The sequence below is a fragment of the Cibotium barometz genome, chromosome 19 (assembly GCF_041138505.1).
Source record: "Cibotium barometz isolate CiBa-2024 chromosome 19, ASM4113850v1, whole genome shotgun sequence".
Lineage (NCBI taxonomy): Eukaryota > Viridiplantae > Streptophyta > Polypodiopsida > Cyatheales > Cibotiaceae > Cibotium > Cibotium barometz.
The window spans coordinates 17276331-17294639 of NC_141064.1; the positions used below are offsets into that span (position 1 = coordinate 17276331).

The 18309-nt window shown below is 44.6% G+C and overlaps 1 protein-coding gene across 1 annotated transcript; it reads right to left on the minus strand.

The window, feature by feature from the left end:
• Window positions 1-876: 876 nt before the first annotated feature.
• Window positions 877-3162, minus strand: LOC147628283 (uncharacterized). The gene is made up of 3 exons (XM_086814132.1): window positions 2819-3162; window positions 2348-2637; window positions 877-2220 (listed from the first exon to the last, which is right to left on the minus strand). The coding sequence occupies exons 1-3, from the start codon at window positions 3024-3026 to the stop codon at window positions 1273-1275; spliced, it is 1446 nt and encodes a 481-aa protein (XP_086670258.1). The 5' UTR covers window positions 3027-3162; the 3' UTR covers window positions 877-1272.
• Window positions 3163-18309: the final 15147 nt, after the last annotated feature.

Consider the following 18309-nt stretch of genomic DNA (forward strand, 5'->3'; position numbering starts at 1 on the left):
CTTTTTCTCTCTTTGAGAGCTCAACCATGGGAGCCATTTGGTGCTACTTACATGGATGAAGACAAGGCCAACCACAAAAGCCATTCATTGCTTTAGATTGATTGCAAAGGGAATTTATATCAATGGTTTAGCAAGGATTGAAAGAGTGAAGGGACGGTAAGCGAGAGGGATGTCATTTTTGGCCAAAACATTGCTTATAGGGTAGAGAATCTATTATGGTATGAATATAGATAGATTGGATAGATTGGCGAATATATTTTCTTTATGTATATGAAAGTATCGAAACTTTGGGGCAATTTTAATATTTTTTTTAAACTTTGGGGCAATTTTAATATTTTTTTAAAAAGTAGCTTGACGCTTTTTTGAGGGCATCGTAAAATAGCCATTGGGCTAAAAATAGCTTGCCTTTCCTTTTTTCCTTGTTTGGCTATCTTACAAGGTTATATTAAAAAGACTAGAATATACCCTATTGAATCCACCTTGCAATAATTAAAGCTTGTGCTATTCAAACCAACATGAACACCTCTTAGTTTCTCTTCAATTTATGGACATCATCAAGATGAAAAGCAAGGGCGATGATTACTCATATGAGTGGTTGAGTTGATGAGGGTGATGCTTGCTTATATGAGTACTAGTAGTCGTAAGGGGGTGATGATTGCTTATATGAGTGCTAGTATTAATTGATGCTAATATATTTTTTTTGTCTAGCTTTCAAAAGGCCCCATGAAGTTATGAACAAAAGTTTGAAATTTTATGTGCAGTACGAACCGGGGCCCTGCTTGAAGGTCCCCCAGCATATGATGACTCCTAAGGTTTTAACCTACACAAGAAAACAGTAACAAAGCCACAACCCTAGTGATGAAAAGGGCGTTAGTGGAAGTGAATCTGAGTAGGCTTACCACTTGTATTATGCATCAATGAGTGATCAAACTATACTTTCTGTGAGATTTACAAAGATTTGAATCTGTAGGTCATTCTCAACAGCATAGTTAGTTAAGTAGTTTATGGCATTGGAAGCAATCAAGTGCTCCACAGTGAGAAGTTGGAATCCTTTGACAGTAAAACTTTGTCAAGAAAAACTGAGCGTCGCATCACGTTACAACACCCAACGTAGACGAGAGGCACCCGTAGGAGGTAGTGGAGGCCCGAGAGAGAGGCTTCCACTCACCACAAGCGAAGCAAAGAGACAAAAAGGACTGATCTGCAGTGCCCATGCCAAAATATTCCAAAAAAAGAAAGCGTGGAAAGGTGTCCTGCAACAGAAATTCGACGTCAAATCGGCCAGGGTTTCTCCGTTAGCATTGCCGATTGATCTGATGACGGACATCGGCTGAAGAACAGCTGGTTTGCAGCTGTCGCCGGGCTGAGAACAGGCTGAGCTGATAAACTCCCCACCTCTTTCAGAAAATTTTGCATCTCATGATGACCTTGCGCCTGCCGGCTTATACCGGCGGCGCTGCTAATATCATGCTGATCGGAAACAATATTACTCCCATATAAGTGATTTAGCTGTGAACCTGCAGCTGGAGGCCGCAAAGGGTGACAACCAGGCTCCGGAAACCAAGAACGAACTAGTTGATTGCATATTGCAGGCGGATCCTCTCTACAAGGACTCTTTGACGGCTTTATAGACTGCTGCAGTCGTTGAATATGTGCATCCAATATACCAGCCCTAAGTAAGCCAGCGTTTGGCGGCGCTGCCGAAGAAGCTGTCGTGGGCTGAGAAACGGCCACTAGCTGATGATTGCCCGCTAAAAAGCCACCTGAGCTGCACGCGGGTTGTAAGAGAGATGCGTGATTACTGGTTGATGAGTGATCAGCTGGGTCAGCAGCTCTGGGCGTTGTGGCTGCGCCATTGTGCTTGATCAAATTGCAGGTGTTGTAGGGTAAAAAGGGAATTGTTTGCTGATCTGATGCTGATCCGCCGCCTTGCATACTGTAGGAGGTGTAATTAGCAGCCTCACTACCATGGGCGGCAGCGCCGTGATCGGCGTCATGGTTTAATGTGAAGACACTGGGGACTTGAGATGCACAGCGTAACACCGTTGCAGCGCCCTCTTCACCATTATTACAATCCAAGAGAGCAAGTAGAGAATTAGACACTGTGGGAAGAAGTTCGTCTGGGAGGTGGGTAGCATGGCCATAAGCATGATCCAGCATCATGGCTTCTTTCTTTCCGCTTAAGCTCTTGTTGAAGATCCGGCATATAACCCATTCATCCTGCGATAATTAGGGTTCACAATCATCAGCATATGTTTAAAACTCAATAATTAGGCTGCACAATCATCAGACTATGTATCATTAATCTCGATGGCATTTGCTTTAAGATTACATTGAAATTAAGCACCTTAGGGACGAGGTTGATCATGCTGCCTGCCGTACACTCCATGCGGTACTCGTGCATGACCCAGTTGGTCTTGTCGCCCTTAGGCGCCCGGCCTTTGTAGAAAACGAGGGTTTTCTTCATGCCTACCAGGCACTGTGCATGCCTGCGGCTGGAGCTCATCACCTCGCGGTCCTTGCCGGTAGCTTTCCAGTAGCCAGCATCCGTCGCTCTATTTGTGCGCACTCCGCTAGGGTACTTGCGATCTCGCACGCTGTAGAAATACCACTCCTTCTCCCCCATCTTAGCTTTCGCTGCACAACCACATACATACATATATAATCAAAGCATGTACAGCACCGTCGTTCAGATTAAACAACGTAATCAAACCCTCTGATTAACACTACGAAACACCAGACCCTCAAGGAAAGCGGAGCATGTCTCAGAACAACAAGCATGTTCCTCCACATGCATGAGCATATCTCCCAAACATACCAGGTAGCTCCCAGGGCTCGCACTTGTTGAGGTCCACCTCAGAGATTGCCGGGTCTGTGAAGCCAGGGTTATCTCTCTTCTTGGCTAGATAATACGTAACCAGTTCTTCATCGGTTGGGTGGAAGCGAAAGCCGGGGGGCAACCAATGATATGCAGAATATGAACCCTTATCATGCCCACTCATGGACCAGCCAACTTCCCCCTCCATTCTTAATGTCTAAGCTACAGCTTGCTTGCTTGCTGCAATGGCAAGCCGCGAGAGCAAGCGATACTGTGTCAAACAAGCGAGCTGCCGTTGTAGGTTAATAATTGCAGTACACGCTTGGCTTGCTCGCTGACGAAGATTTGTGAGCCTAATCGTCCAGAATGGCTAGTTATGGCTTGCTATCAACGAAGGTCGTGAATCATGGGCATGCCAGATGAAGATAGTGCTCATAACTAGTAAGACTGTGCAATTGCAACACAACAAAGTATAGAGCGAAAGGGGTTAGCAGCGTGTAGGATGCAGCAGAGGGACCTGGAGGCCACACGTGAAGAGGGTGTGGAGGCATGGCAGGAAAGTACAAAAGGAGAAAGGAGGTCTTAGTTTAGAGTAGGGGAGATCAGCACAGCAGGTCTTATTGCAACAGCTAGCTAGGGCACAACTAGGGATGTAATTGGCAGTCACGCAAGCGTTCACTTAAAGGAGGTGAATCAGGTGATCCTACAAGGTGGACAAAACCAGCGTACAAGCCTTATAGTAAAAGAGAGAGAAAGAGAGAGGGGGGGGAGGCAATTGGCCGTGTCAAGTGTTGGTGCTGAATTGGTAATTGTGCACACAAAAAGGACGGCTGCGGCAGCCTGCAAACCTGCAAGTGAGATGCTCTCTCTCTCTCTCTCACACACACTGTCACAGACACTCTCTCTCTCTCTCTCTCTCTGTGACAATTACTCCCTCTCGCAGTCGATTGCGTATTGTATAGAAGATTTTGCTACGACAAAAGATTTGCAATCCGTAAAATGCATGTGCGCAATCAGCGGGTCCACGCTTTTGCAGAAAATGCTCATAGGCCCTCCTCCTCTCACTGTCTACACACCGACTCTTGCTACTGCAAGTCTGCATGCATGGATAAATGAAAACATGAAGCATAAAAGGGCAACATCGCGTGAATCGGGGCGGATGCTGATCAGTGATCATGTCAATCTCGATGTGGCCCTTTGCACAACACAGCTTGTGGGCTCAAGCATGTAGCCTAGGCTGTAGCTTGCTGTACTAGCTAGGGCTAAGAGTAGAGGAGATGGGAGTCTAGGGGTTGATCGGACGGCTGTCGACTTCACGCGTGGCCACTAAAGTCAACTCCCCAGTTTCGCACCAATCATTTGACGTGTGTCAGAAGGCATTCGTGCTCAAATCCTATCCATTATGATTACCAAAATCTAAACTTGACTTGCGTCAATTGCCTGTACTATCGACAACTGGCTTTACCCCCCACTCTCCTTGTTTCTCTCAGTTCCAACAACTCCTGGTTGCGCGGACGGTGGTTTCAACTGAGTCCCCAAACCTCCCTCAATGAAGTTTTTGAACGTGTGCACATCTTTCTATGGCCTCTCCCACACTTGGTTGTCGCTTCCTTGAACGAACCCAAGGCTATTAGCCCCACTCCTAGTATAGTCAAGGACTCGAGGAGAAACATTCCTTGACATTTTTATAACAATAATCTTACACAATATTCCTGCATCTTCTTATGCCTATTTCAAAGGCATAAATCATCCATCCCCCTTTCTCAAGAGTGAAAGAAAACTTCCTTAATTTATGTAAAGCATTCAATTTTATTGGAGTTGTATATCGGAAAGCAATGGAAAAAAAATATCCCACATGAGAGTGACATTCAAACAACAGGTAGCTCGAAACTTCGCTTAGTGAGTGGCCAAGTGGATTAGGGATTCCTACTCTAATTGTCTTCGTTTGTTGCTACGCTAACTTCTAAAAGTATGTTCATATGAAACAAAAGGGAAAAGAAGCTTGAACAAGAGGAAGCCCAAATGACATGTCGTCATGCCTTCAGTATGGCAATTGGACCTCAAAGTGACCTAACTAAAATCCTTGTAAAAGGGTATAATAAGGTGTAAGAAAACAACAAAAGAAACTTGAAATGCCTATAAATTTGATGTTCTCACATAGGGAGCACCAAGGACTTCAAACCACCTAATAAAAATCATCCATATTTGTTGATTCAAAAGGACAATGCATTAGTTTGATACCAAAGCTACTTAAATCCACATCATCACTTGTTTAGTTCCAATTGAAACATAGATGTGTAACCGCATTTTGTAAAATGTCCTCTAGTACAATATATTATGCACTACATAAAAGTTTTGTAAAATGTTCTCTATACTAAATTGTGCACTACATTACAATACAAAGTAAGTAATGTCAATTCAATTGATGCTTCATTTACATATGTCTTCAACAAAAATAACATTTTGTTTATGTTATTTTCAATGTCATACATGAAAACTATAGGTGCAAGTCCCACCAACAAGATGGACATTTATACTAAGTGCCAAAATGCATTGCAACAAATGAGGCATTTTTTAATATATATAAATTTTGTAATAAATTGATAAAGACCTAGCAAAAAAAATTGATGCAATCCTTTTAATAATCACAAGGAGAAATCTTGAAACCCCAAAAAATAAGCCTTGGGGTTTTGTTTTTTGTATGCTTTATCAAGGCACTACAAGAATGGTCTATACATAGCGACCCTCATATAAATATGAAGAAAATAGCGGGGGTCGCTTTCGTGGATGCTTATGCGACCTTTAAAATGCAGTTGTATATGCCACCGTAGTAGCGACCCTAGCAAACTGGAAATGAGTGGTTTATGCATCGAAATTGCGATGCATAACCCACCTTTTTTTTAGGGTCGTTTATGCATCTCAAATCTTTAAAAAAATTAAAACGTGTATTCATTTTCTTTTCGCCCGTTTTGCGCGCACTGTAGCAACTGTAGAGCTTCAAACGTTTGATTCGTCTCACAATCCCAAGCTCACGGCCAGCACAGGTAACGTGTGTGTGTGTGTTGGGGTATCGAGCAATTGTTGGTTGGTTGCGATAAAGCTACTGCTTCCTTGTTAAGGTGATTGAAACGAGGGCTGAGCCTTCAGCGTAGTGAACGCTAAGGCCATGAAGCGACCTCAGCCAAAAAAAATGATGCGTTCCACGCTTTTTTTTCTCTTTTTTATTTTTATTTTTTTCCCTCCAGTCTTTACTAAGTTGAGATGAAATGAAGCAATAGTGCAATGCAGCCTCTGAGCTGAGATGAAACAAAGCAAGAGCGTTGCAAGCTATGGCTGTCTGGTACTCGGCTGCAGTTAGAAGCGATGGCTATCTTGGTACTTAGTAGAAGCGATGACTATCTCTATAGCCAAAGTTATGATACTCTTGCTGAACTGAAAAGAATATGAAGCAAGGATACGCTTGCAAGTTGGCTGAGCCAAAAGCGATGAAGCTCTGGCTCAGAGAAAGACTAGAAAAAAACATAAGCGCCTGCTCCAATTACTTGAGCCTTGAGCAATGAGTTGGCTAAGCCTTGAGAACGATGATGAAGCCATAGAAGTGCAAGGTAAGGATTTGAGATCTGTTCCAAGAGGTGCTTCTCGTCGCAGCTCTCATGGCCTAGCTGAACCTTGCATGTTCTTTCGTGTTGAACCCAGTTGCTCTGTCGTAGAGAAGAGGCATCACCTTGCCACTATGAACATTGAGATGATACAAAAGCCATTGCAAGGGTAGTGTTTCATAGATCTCCAGGGTGGCTTTGTACCCAACGCTGTTTGAACGCTTGCTCGGCTTAGAAGTGCTATGCCTGAAGGGATGGCACTGGACGTTACAATAGTTCAAATGCTAATGCATAGCAGCCAAAGCTATTTGTGGGCATGATTCTTATTCTCATCTTTGCAGAGGCTCTCTCTCTTTATGGGTTGATTGTATCATCCTATCAAATCAAAAAAAAAGTGTGTGAGTGAGAGAGAGAGAGAGAGAAGGGCTGCCAAGTGTGCATGTGTGTGTGTGTGAGAGAGAGAGAGAGAGAGAGAAGGGCTGCCAAGTGTGTGCGTGTGTGTGTGTGTGTGTGTGTGAGAGAGAGAGAGAGAGAGAGAGAGAGAGAGAGAGAGAGAGAGAGAGAGAGAGGGAAGGGGGGGCTGCCGAGTGTGTGTGCGTGTGTGGTGTGTGGTGTGTGTGTGTGTGTGTGAGAGAGAGAGAGATTTGATTTGATTTGATTTGATTTGGTATTTACGTCCGCGGGGGACCAAAAATGACCCATGGGACCCTCATGTCTACAAATAGTCTCCCCTTGCGGGGGTGTGATCCGTGTCATCTGTAGATGTTTCCATTAGTAGTTTGTGGTGTTCTAGGATGCGGGTAAGATATGTCCCTAGACCTGTAGGAGAGGGTTTTGTTTTTAGAAGCAAATCTGCAAAAGTGTGGAATCCATGGATCACTACAAGAATGGTCTATACATAGCGACCCTCATATAAATATGAAGAAAATAGCGGGGGTCGCTTTTGTGGATGCTTATGCGATGTTTAAATTGCAGTTGTTTATGCCACCATTGTAGCGACCCTTGGAAACTGGAATTGAGTGGTTTATGCATCGGACTTGCGATGCATAAGCCACCTTTTGTTTTTGGGTCGTTTATGCCACCCGAAATTTTTTTAAAAATAAAATGTGAATACTCGACCGGGTACTCCGCGCGCATCGACTGGGTATGAGGACCAGAAGCTGGTCGACACTGCTGCGAATGCATGGGACTCTGCGGCAGCATACCTCTCGAACCATTAGTAGGAGCTTCCTTCTAAATGACGAATTGAGTGGTTTATGCATCGGATTTGCGATGCATAAGCCACCTTTTTTTTTGGAGTCGTTTATGCATCGCAATTTTTTAAAAAAACTAAAAGTGTTCATTTTCTTCCCCGTTTCATGCGATTTGTAGCATCTGTAAATTTTTCCACGTTGCGCGCAGTTCGTCTCTCAATCCACGCTCACGGCGGCCAGGTTTGTCAGCACTTATTTCTATCAGCTCTTATTCAGACAGTTTCTCAATCAAACACAGCTCTCAACCTGTTAGCTTCGTTCCTTTTCTTTCTCCATTCAGTTGTGGTTTAGACAACACTGATTCAGTCAGCATCGTTTCAATTAGCAGCACAGATCAAGACACTTAAATCTTAACTAGCTCCCAAATTATATGTATTTGACTCAAACAGACTCAAATCTGTATTTGACTCAAACAGACTCAAATCTGTATCTGACTCAAGTAGACTCAAATCTGATAGCTCCTGACCAGCTTTAAATTTGTCGACTCCTATCTGGACTCTTCTTCCTCCAATATGATCCGATTCAGACAGTACTGAGCCTAACTCTCCCTCCTTCTATCAACATTGCTTTAATAAGCACTGTATCAGTCTTAGCACTGCTTCAATAATAAGCATTGTATTAGTCAAGAATGAACCTGTCAGTCACACTTATTTATATGCGCTTACAACCCTATACAAAAGATCTGGCCTTTTATGGATCTTGCCTCATGTGATGAAGTCATATTCCCAAGATTCTAGGCTGTCAAAGATATTATCTTCAAGATGATGTACCACCAGTGCCTTGCATCTATGAAATATGTTAATGTAATCTATATTCTCTAGCAGCAACTACCTTTGAAGATCCTCAACATCCTTATTTATTTGCAAGTAAAATAATGAATGCAAAGTTTATGGTGGGACAGTCAGTGTGGTCAACACAATTTGTGCATCTATCATATCCCATTCTTTAGGCCACACATGATGTGACTTTCTAATTAGATAGGTCCTCCAATGAGTTCCTCTTCCACTATTAGTATGAAGTGACCATTAGAATTAGGATTCTGAGCTAGATAAAGCAGGTGACCAACTGACAATGGAATGAAGCTTTAGGATTTCCAATGGCTTGTACATCTATGAATGAGATGAATCTAGCTGGTTATGCATTGATTAGGCTTCCTATAGGTCATCATCCATGCAACACTATATTTCAACATTCGCTTTAAGAGCCCATCATTTCATCCTCCTCTATTGTATTGGGAACCCTAAGCTTAAGGAGTTCTTCATCTTCTTTAAATATCTCAAGGTGTTCTCCAGCCAACAGCCTTCTGGACTGGCCGACCAGCTCCCTTCCTCACATTCTGGCAGCCTTGCAAGTAGATCACGTGGCCTTGAGGCACACAATTGAAATCTCCAAGAAGATGATAGGTAATCTAGATATCAATATCTTTTGATTCCTTTTACCACTATATCTCCCTATAAAACTCTAATTTTATAAAGAGCACTTCCTGCAAGTTTTTGAGGATGGATTCATTGTCAGCCCTAGATACCCTCATCGGAAGATCACATGCCATATTATCATCGGCCAATAAAGAGTATCATCCCACTATGTGTAGATTGAATCAAATTGAATTTGGTAGAGCAAAGGGCATTACTTGAGAGGTATAGTTATGCAAGGTACACAGTTAGGGAGGTGCAGATTGAGAAGCATTATATGTTCAGATGCCCACCCTATTATTTGATTCAAGGGAGATTCCATTGTCTCAAGATGGATTCAACCCTCTCTCATAGGTTATACAATGTCGCACCATAAGAGGCTCAATATGTTTTTGATACTCTGAAAGAGGACTTCCATCAATCTCGCCAGGATTGGAGCAAGCCTATTCCTCAGGTTACTTATAAATTGCAGCTACCATCTTTGGTACAACCAGTCTATCCTTGGTGGCTCTTTTGTGGAGGGGGTGTACTTTGCCTCCCGTGGGTTTTATGAAGTTCACCTCACCGATGCCTTGCAGAAGCAGCATGTGCTTGAATTTTCTCCTTTATTTTATGGCAGGAAATTTGGTACATGCTATGCCATGGTTCCCCAATAAGGACTATCAAAGTATCATATGACATCATTGTCCTGTCTGGGTGGAGGTGGTTAATTTCCCAGACTATATGCGAGAAGAATTGCCAGGATTGGCCGCTGCACTGGGCCAAGTTATCTGCCCCCCTCGCCCTGCTGGGAATCATAATAGATTTTGTTTTGTGGGACACAGATACCCCTACCCTCCCCTCCATTGCAGTCGAGGTTGAAGGTTTGCCAATGGGCCAAAAGTACTTTGAATTGAAATGGGAAATTTTTGCAGGTGCTTGTTTTTCATGCCATAAGTACGGGCATCTGGCCTCTGCATGCCCTACTGTCTTGCATCCCCCTCCCTCCAGCCACTGCTATACCTTCTCCCCTGGTTCAGCCCACTCATAAGCAAGAGACTACTGGGTCCAAGAATTTGGATAAAAATGCCTCCAAAGTTGGGAAAGTGGCTTCGCAAATGCTAGCCATAGATCAAGAGGGTGTTGAGGCAAAGACCCCTTCAATCTCGCCACTAGGATGCATCTACTCCTACTCCAGGCCAAGCCTCTACCTCAACCACTCCCCCGGTTCTTCTCAATTGGGTTGGAGTTCTCAAAAAACACATTCCTGTTTGTGAGTCTGAGGAAGGGCTATCCTTTGACCCAGGGAAGGAAGGGCTGCAGCCCATGATGGCTGATGCTTAAGCACTCTTTGGTTGTATATTCTTGGTCTCCTCCTTTGTATATATCCTCATGCTTGACAAACTCCATTGTGTCACTCTTAATGTACAGGGCCTCTGCAATCCTTCTAAAGTGGAGGCTAGTGTGGAATTATGTTTTAACTAGGCAGCCGGACATTCTCTGTTTGCAAGAACATAACCAACATTCTATGGCTGGCCAGGCTGGCTATTTTGGGGGCTATGATATCCACTATGCAGGTACTAAGCATTTCTCGGGTCTTTGCATATTGGTCAGACATGAACTACAGCCCCACAATGATTGTGATGGCAGATGGATGGTGATTCAATGTGATGTCAATGGTGATATTTGGGAATTTGCCTCTATTTATGCCTTGCAAACTTCTGCTTCCAGAGCTTCCATGTGGCATGCCATTGCTTCTTACCCATGGCGATCTTGTGCTCTTCTTGGCGGAGACTTTAATAACTCTCCCATGCCATCAGACAACACTACTCATAGATCTCATATGATCCCTTCTGAAAAGCGATCATGGGAGGAGTTACTTACCACGACACATGCACAAGATTTATGGACAACCATGCACACTGGAATAGTGGGCTACACCTATCATCATAATGCCTTTACTAACTACTGGGCTCGCTTGGATAGATGGTATTTACTGTATGCTCAACAATATACAGATTTCAGTCTTCATATTGAGGTTGATCACTCTCTTGGTCTCTCTGACCATGCTCCTTTATGGCTGAATATTCAGTTTGGTAGCCCTGGGATGACATGCCTTTACATTCCATTCGGATGAAACATAACAATAAAGAATACCTGCAGCATGCACAATTTCAACAATTGATCCGATATGCCATAATTCCTCTTACAGCCCATGTCCATTATGACTGTAATTTTGCATGGCAATGCCTTGTGGACAGGCTTCAGCATGCTATTCATGAATATGGGAGTAATTTCATGCCTGACTGGAGAGCTAAAATTCAGCATGCCAAAGCAGTAGTTCAGTCCTTGACTGCACATTCCCAATTGCAGCCCCTCTCCTCTCAACAAATGGACACTCTCTCTCAGTCACAACAGCTCTCTTGCAAGCTAATGACCGATGGAAATTGGTCAAGTGGCAGGTTCGGGCAAGGATGACTCAATTCATGGATAAAGGCTGCTCTTCAAAATCTTTCTTTCAAGGGTTACATGCTTCCAGGAGGAAGACCTCTTGCCTCAGAGTCCGTAAACTGGATGGTGAATGGACTCGGTCTTTCTCAGAGCTCCAACATGAATGCTTTTCTTATTTTCAGAAACTGTTTGCACCCCCTGCTACCACTTCTTTGCACGAATTACAAGCTTGGGATACTCTTTTACAGCATGTTCTTCCCATTCTCAACCCACAGGAAGCTCTCAAACTTGATATGCCTTTCACTGATGTGGAGCTTGATGATGCCTTGTCCCATCTCAGCACTGGTAAGGCACCAGGATATGATGGCCTCACGGTGGAATTTTTCTTACACTTTTGGGAAGACCTTAAAGGTGTTATCCTGCAAATGATTAATGAGGCTTGGCATATAGGAGTACTCCCCCAATCATGGAAGCATGGCATAGGTAAACTCATCCCCAAGCGGAATTTGTGTGAGCATCTCATGGATTGGAGGCCCATCACATTGATGCCTGTTGCAAGTGCTTTATGAGGGTCTGCATCCCTTGCAATATGGCTTTGTTCCTAGGCAGCAGATCCATGATAATATTGGCAATGCTCTCATGGCTATTGAATATGCAAAATATTCTGACCAAGATGTTTTTATTATGCAAGTGGACTTTGCTAAAGCTTTTGACATGGTCAACTGGGATTTTATCTCACAGACAATGGCTCAGATGGGATTCGGGCCAAAAATGGCTAATGTCATCTACTGCTTGTATGCTGACTCTACAGCCCAATGCATCCTTGGTAATCATCTTTCTCAATCTTGGTCCTTGGGTTGTTCGGTCAAACAAGGGTGTCCACTCAGTGCCCTCTTATATGCCATTGCCACTCACCCACTTCTCAGATACTTGGATCATCTTGCCGCTGTCGTGCTGTGGCACATCCATGTAGTGAAAGAAGCTCACAGACCATCCCATATGAACTCAGATGCATGGGCATGAAGGCAGTATGATTAGTCAAGGTCATGGCCATGGTCCTGACTAAATGAGTATTGATGGCAGTGAAAATAATGCGGGGATAGCAAATGTTAAATGAGGCCAAATGAGTCTTTTTGATGTTATGTATGGGAACAGCCCCTAAGCAAAGATATGGTGTAAAGGAGCCATAAAGAATGTGATACTTATCAATCCAAGAAAAATGGGAGAAAAATGAGGGCAGTGTGGAATTTCAAAACGGAATAAACGTGTTTTTAGCTGAAAAAGGTGTGGAGAGGCCCGATTTGCCGGCAGGATCCAGAAATAACCAGAGTTGGGGGGGCGCTTTGAAAGGGTATGGAAGAATAAGCAGGGATCTTTTCGGAGGGAACCGGGGGCTCTCTGTAGAATGTACAGAGAGTAGCTGTGTGTGGATGGGGGGGGGGCCTCGGGGAAGGGGCCTCGGGAGCGGAAGACGAAGGGGTGCCTTTTGACGTGTGGTGAACTGCAGCTGAGGCAGGTCGGGCTGACAGCGAAGGAAAATAAGCGTGGAAGCGAAGGCCAGAGGAGTCAGCCATCAACAAAGACAACGAATCGATTTTTGTGGGTATGAATCTGCTTTTCTTGGACACTGCATCACTCATGAGAAGATAGTATCCCCAAAGTTTTTGCTGTCTTCAGACATGTTCTAAGAAAACCCAATCAGCTTTGTCGTCTGCTGTCTTGGCTACAAGCTTGACGATCATGCCACCACTTGAGAAATTAGCATTGTGCACTTAACTGCTGCTGGGTTACACTCCAAGCTCTCTAAGCCAATGGTATCAATCTCACAGATGAGGACTTAAGGTTTGGCAAAATGCTTCTAGAGGCTTGTGATCTGATGAAAGGAACATGTAGGTCAAGTGGTTATTTCCAAGATATCTGTTCGAGTTGTTGCCATCCTCTTTTCTTTTTTTTCTTAAACTAAATCATCATAGCACTGCTTCAGTATCGTATGCAGCATCTAAGATCTTTCTCAGCAGTGAAACCAATTCATAGATTTTCTACTACTCTTTGATTAGCCTCTTCTTTGGGGTATGCTCCAATAGGCTGTGCATTTGTTGTTGAGCTGATTTCTACCTCTTGATCCGGAGCTCGGATATTCTCTGCTAGTATGTGTGCTATGATTATGATGGTAATTGTATGTGTGATTTTGGGAGTGCATGTGTGATGATGAACTTGTAACCAAGGAAGAGAAAGGGAGAATGATACTAATCTCAAACCTTCGAGAATTGAAGTGAATTGGCATTTGCACATGTCAACAAAAATGTTAATGTCTTATGCTCCTTGAGGAGCTATCTATTCTGTTTCCTTCCTGGGATTTTGGAAGCTACTCTCACAGCCAGAAGTCCCGCGCTTTCCCAGCGACACCGCCACGTCCCGACATCCTTTGGTGAACCCGACGTGAAATTGCTGGGGTGAGAGTGTGGTGAAATCCCCGTGAACTATGTATGTGATGATTTCAGCATATGTATGAGGTAGAAAACCTTGATGGCCTATGATCTAGAGGGTATTCCTTAAGGGTACAGGCAGCAGAGCCTGTATGATTTGTTGGTACCATTTGACCCAGGTGGATTAGGGAAGAAGAAGGATTACAAGGGCTTATGACACTTGTTCACCTCAAGAGAAGGGGGTAACAAGGAGCTTGTATAGACTTGTAGTTCTCTCTTAGGACTGTAGAATGGGCAACAAGGGCTTGTGACACTCATCCTTCTCGACAGCTGAGGAAGGAGAGGAGCTTGCAATGACTTGATCCATTCCTGCCACTTCAAGGGCCTATGACACTCATCTATTCCAATAACCAAGGATAGAGAGGAGCTTGTAGTGACTTGAAGCTAAACCTTTGTCTCAAGGGCTTACGACACTCGACCTTTTTGATAGCTGAGGAAGGTGAGGAGCTTGTATTGACTTGAGGTCTTCCCTACAAGTTGCAAACAGTTAGAATGCTCAAGAACTTATGAATGCCGGAAAGGTGGACACTTCTTTGTACTCTAATTGTCGGAATATCTGAAAGAAACTCTTGAAAAATAGGGCTAAATATATGCAATGATAATCTGAATGAATGGTTCAACATAGAGAAATTCCAAAACATCAGAAGGATAAAAGGAATGCCAATGCAGAATGCTGTAGAATTGAGTGTATGAACATGGAGATTAAAGCTCTACTCGTTGTTCAGGAAAGCCATATATGATGGCATTATATGTACACATGGAATGCTCATTTGTAATACATGAATAAACTATGTGCCAGTTAATGGCTGCAACCAGTTAGAGTCTTTGAAAAGAAGCTCATGGTGATTTGAAGCAGTACAGGGCATCGGTGGAAGGGGAAGGCAGGCTAGGCTTCATATGTGATGCAGGATGGAAAAGCATGATAACCCACAGCAATTTGTTGAAGGATTGAAAAAGCTTTGTAATCAGGGTAGCCTTCATGAAGCCATACGGACTGTGGACAACCTGACAGTGGACGGGCAGAGCTCTCATGTTTCTACCACTATGTTTTACTATCTCTTACAAGGGTGCATTGACAAAAGGGACCTGGATACTGGCAGAACAGTGCATTCTCTTATAAGGAGAAGAAGATATGAGCTCAACACTTTCTTGGGAAGCCACTTGATTAGAATCTCATTAGAATGTATGCGTTGTGTGGTAGTTTACCGGAAGCAAATGATGTGTTCCCTAAGCTTTCGAATCCGAATGTCTTAGCATGAACTGCTGTGATTCTAGCACATGCAAAGCTTGGATATGGTGGAAATGTGATTCATTTGTTCAGCAAATTGCAACAGACAAGTGTAATTCTAGGGAATTACATGTATGTTGCTGTTTTAAAAGCATGTTCAAGTATGGAAACTCTTCATGAGGGTAAGCTGGTCCATGGACACTTACTTGAGAGTGGTCATGACTCAAACATTACTGTTTTCAATACCCTTATTAGCATGTATGCCATATGTCGTAGCCTGTATGATGCATATAAAGTGTTTAAGAGATTGCCCATTTCAAGTGCGGTGACATGGAATGCAATAATTGGAGGTTACGCTCAGCATGGGCATGGTCACTAGGCTCTCCTTCTCTTTCAGGAAATGCAACAACATGGCATGAAGCCAACGCAATTACGTTCGTGTGTGTTTTGAAAGCATGTTCCTATATGGCAAGTTTAGGGCAGGGCAAGCTTACTCATGCCTATGTAGCTGAGAGTGGGTTTGAAACTGATGTATTTGTAGGGAGTATCCTTATTGGCATGTATGCCAGATGTGGAAGGCCTGCAGATGTACAGAGTGTGTTTGAAAAGCTACCAAAACATGACCGGGTGGGAGTGCAATGGTTACAGGGTATGTTTAGCATGGGCGGGGTGAGGAGGCTCTCCATCTTTTTGAGCAAATGCTGCGGGAAGGGATGGAGCCAAAGGATACCATTTTTGTTAGTGCTTTGAAAGCTTGCGCCAGTACATCAGCTGATCATAGGGGTAATTTCATTCATGGATATGTTGTCGAAAGTGGTTATGATTTGGATGCATGCGTCAGTAGTATGCTAATTGATATGCTTGCAAAACTTGGGTCTCTTGAGGAAGCTCAGAGAGTGTTTGACAGTTTAGGACAAGAAGGTGTGGTGCCATGGACTACTATGATTGCAGGATATTCTCAACATGGACATGGACAAGCAAGACTTTTTGAACAAAATGCAACAGGAGAGGCAAATGCCCAATAATGTTACTCTTATCAGTGCCTTGAATGCATGTTCAAGTATAGCTGCCCTTTCCCAAGGCAAGCTAGTCCATGCTCGCTTGATGGCTAGTGGCTTTGAGTTAGATGCAGTGGTTGGGATTGCCCTTATCAATATGTATACGAAATGTGGGAGTCTGGAGAGTGCAGCCAGGGTGTTCAAAACTTGGCATATCAAAGATAAGAGATATGGACTACCTTGAGCGTAAGGCACCAGCCTCTGAGACAAAGGGAAGGTTAATGTCAATGGGTTCAACCCCATTATCACTAGAAGGCTTGAACGAGGATGATGTTGGCTTAACCATGCAAGATGGGCAATACTACGATGCAATGCTATCTTTTGCAGATATTCTCGACATGCATGGGGAATCTAGAAACACAGTTGTGGACTGCTCTGAGAACAATCAAACTGTATCTTATGAAAGTAAAAGCTGTGAGAATTTCAACTAGGGGGATGCCAAACCAACACTTGTGCAAGTTGCATTAGCTGGCAAAGAGAATGGAGATGGAGTTTTAACAACCCTTGAAAATAGGCTTCTTATGAGCAGGATGATCAATACAGGAAATTCAACCAGTCAGGAAAGCCTTGATGAGAATGTGGGTTCAGAGGATGAAAAAGCTGAAGATAACGTGCCCGAACACCCCCCGGCCAGCCCCCCGGAGCTGTGCCCAAACACCCTCCCCGGCCGTTCCCCCGCCGGAGCCGTGCCCGAACACCCCCCGGCCGGCCGGAGCCGTGCCCTCACGCCCCCCGGCCCCCGCGGTGCCGTGACCGAACACCCTCCCTCGGCCCCCGCGGTGCCGTGCCCTGAACACCCTCCCCCGGCCCCCACGGAGCCGTGCCGTCGCCCCGGTGAGCCCGAACACCCTCCCCGGCCCCCGCGGTGCTGTGCCCGACCACCCTCCCCGGCCCCCGCAGTGCCGTGCCCGCCCGAACACCCCCCGGAGCTGTGCCCTCACGCCCCCCCCTCGGCCGGCCCCCCCGGAGCCGTGCCCTCGCACCCCGGTGCCGTGCCCTCATGCCCCCCCGACCGGCCCCCCCCGAGCCGTGCCCTCACGCCCCCGGCCCCCGCGGTGCCATGCCCGAACACCCTCCCCGGCCCTCGCCGGTGCCATGCCCTCATGCCTCCGGCCCCAACTTGCCTTCAATGATTGTGATGGCAGATGGATGGTGATTCAATGTGATGTCAATGGTGATATTTGGGAGTTTGCCTCTGTTTATGCCTCGCAAACTTCTACTTCCAGAGCTTCCATGTGGCATGCCATTGCTGTCACGTGCACACCATTCAGGTGTACAGTGACATGGCATTATTTTATGGCATGGCATCATCAGGCATTTAATCAGGATTTATCAGGCATTTTATGGACATTTAAATGAATGTTTTCAGCATGTACCACATGGTATGGGTTGGATTCAGCATTGTAGCATCATATTAACCATCTAGACAAAAGCATTGGGGCTTGTGGAGGCAGCCGAGAGCATTCAAGTCAGCCGACCAGCCTTTAAAGCATTTATGGCATTTAAATGGCAGTCGTGAGCATATTCAGAGCTGGCCGACTGCAGCCAAGCTGGCCGACCAGCACCAATTCCCCATATATAAAGAAACGCATCATTTCAGCATAGACATCTGGATCTCTTCAGCGTTTTCCTTCCTAGGAGCAAAGGGGGATACAATTCAGCATCCATTAGTGTGTTCCTTCAGCGTTTCTACACCAAGAGGGCTGGGAACAACCGCGCATCCACGCATCAGCATATTCAGCCATCTTCCCAACTCCTACATAGAGGGATACCAGCATACAAGTGGTGGAACTCAGCATTGGAGTCAGGACAGCCATCTTTCAGCCATCCTTCATCATTATTTAGCATGTTTCCCTCTCTTCCAGGGGTAGACATCATCTAGGACAGCATACATCCCTTTGGATCTCATTGTAACCGCATTCATCATCTAATATAGCTGCATTGCATTGACACATATTTGTCTATCTCTTAAACATCATTAAGTGTAGTTTAGTTAGACTAAGGTTGTGATTACTACGGTCGAAG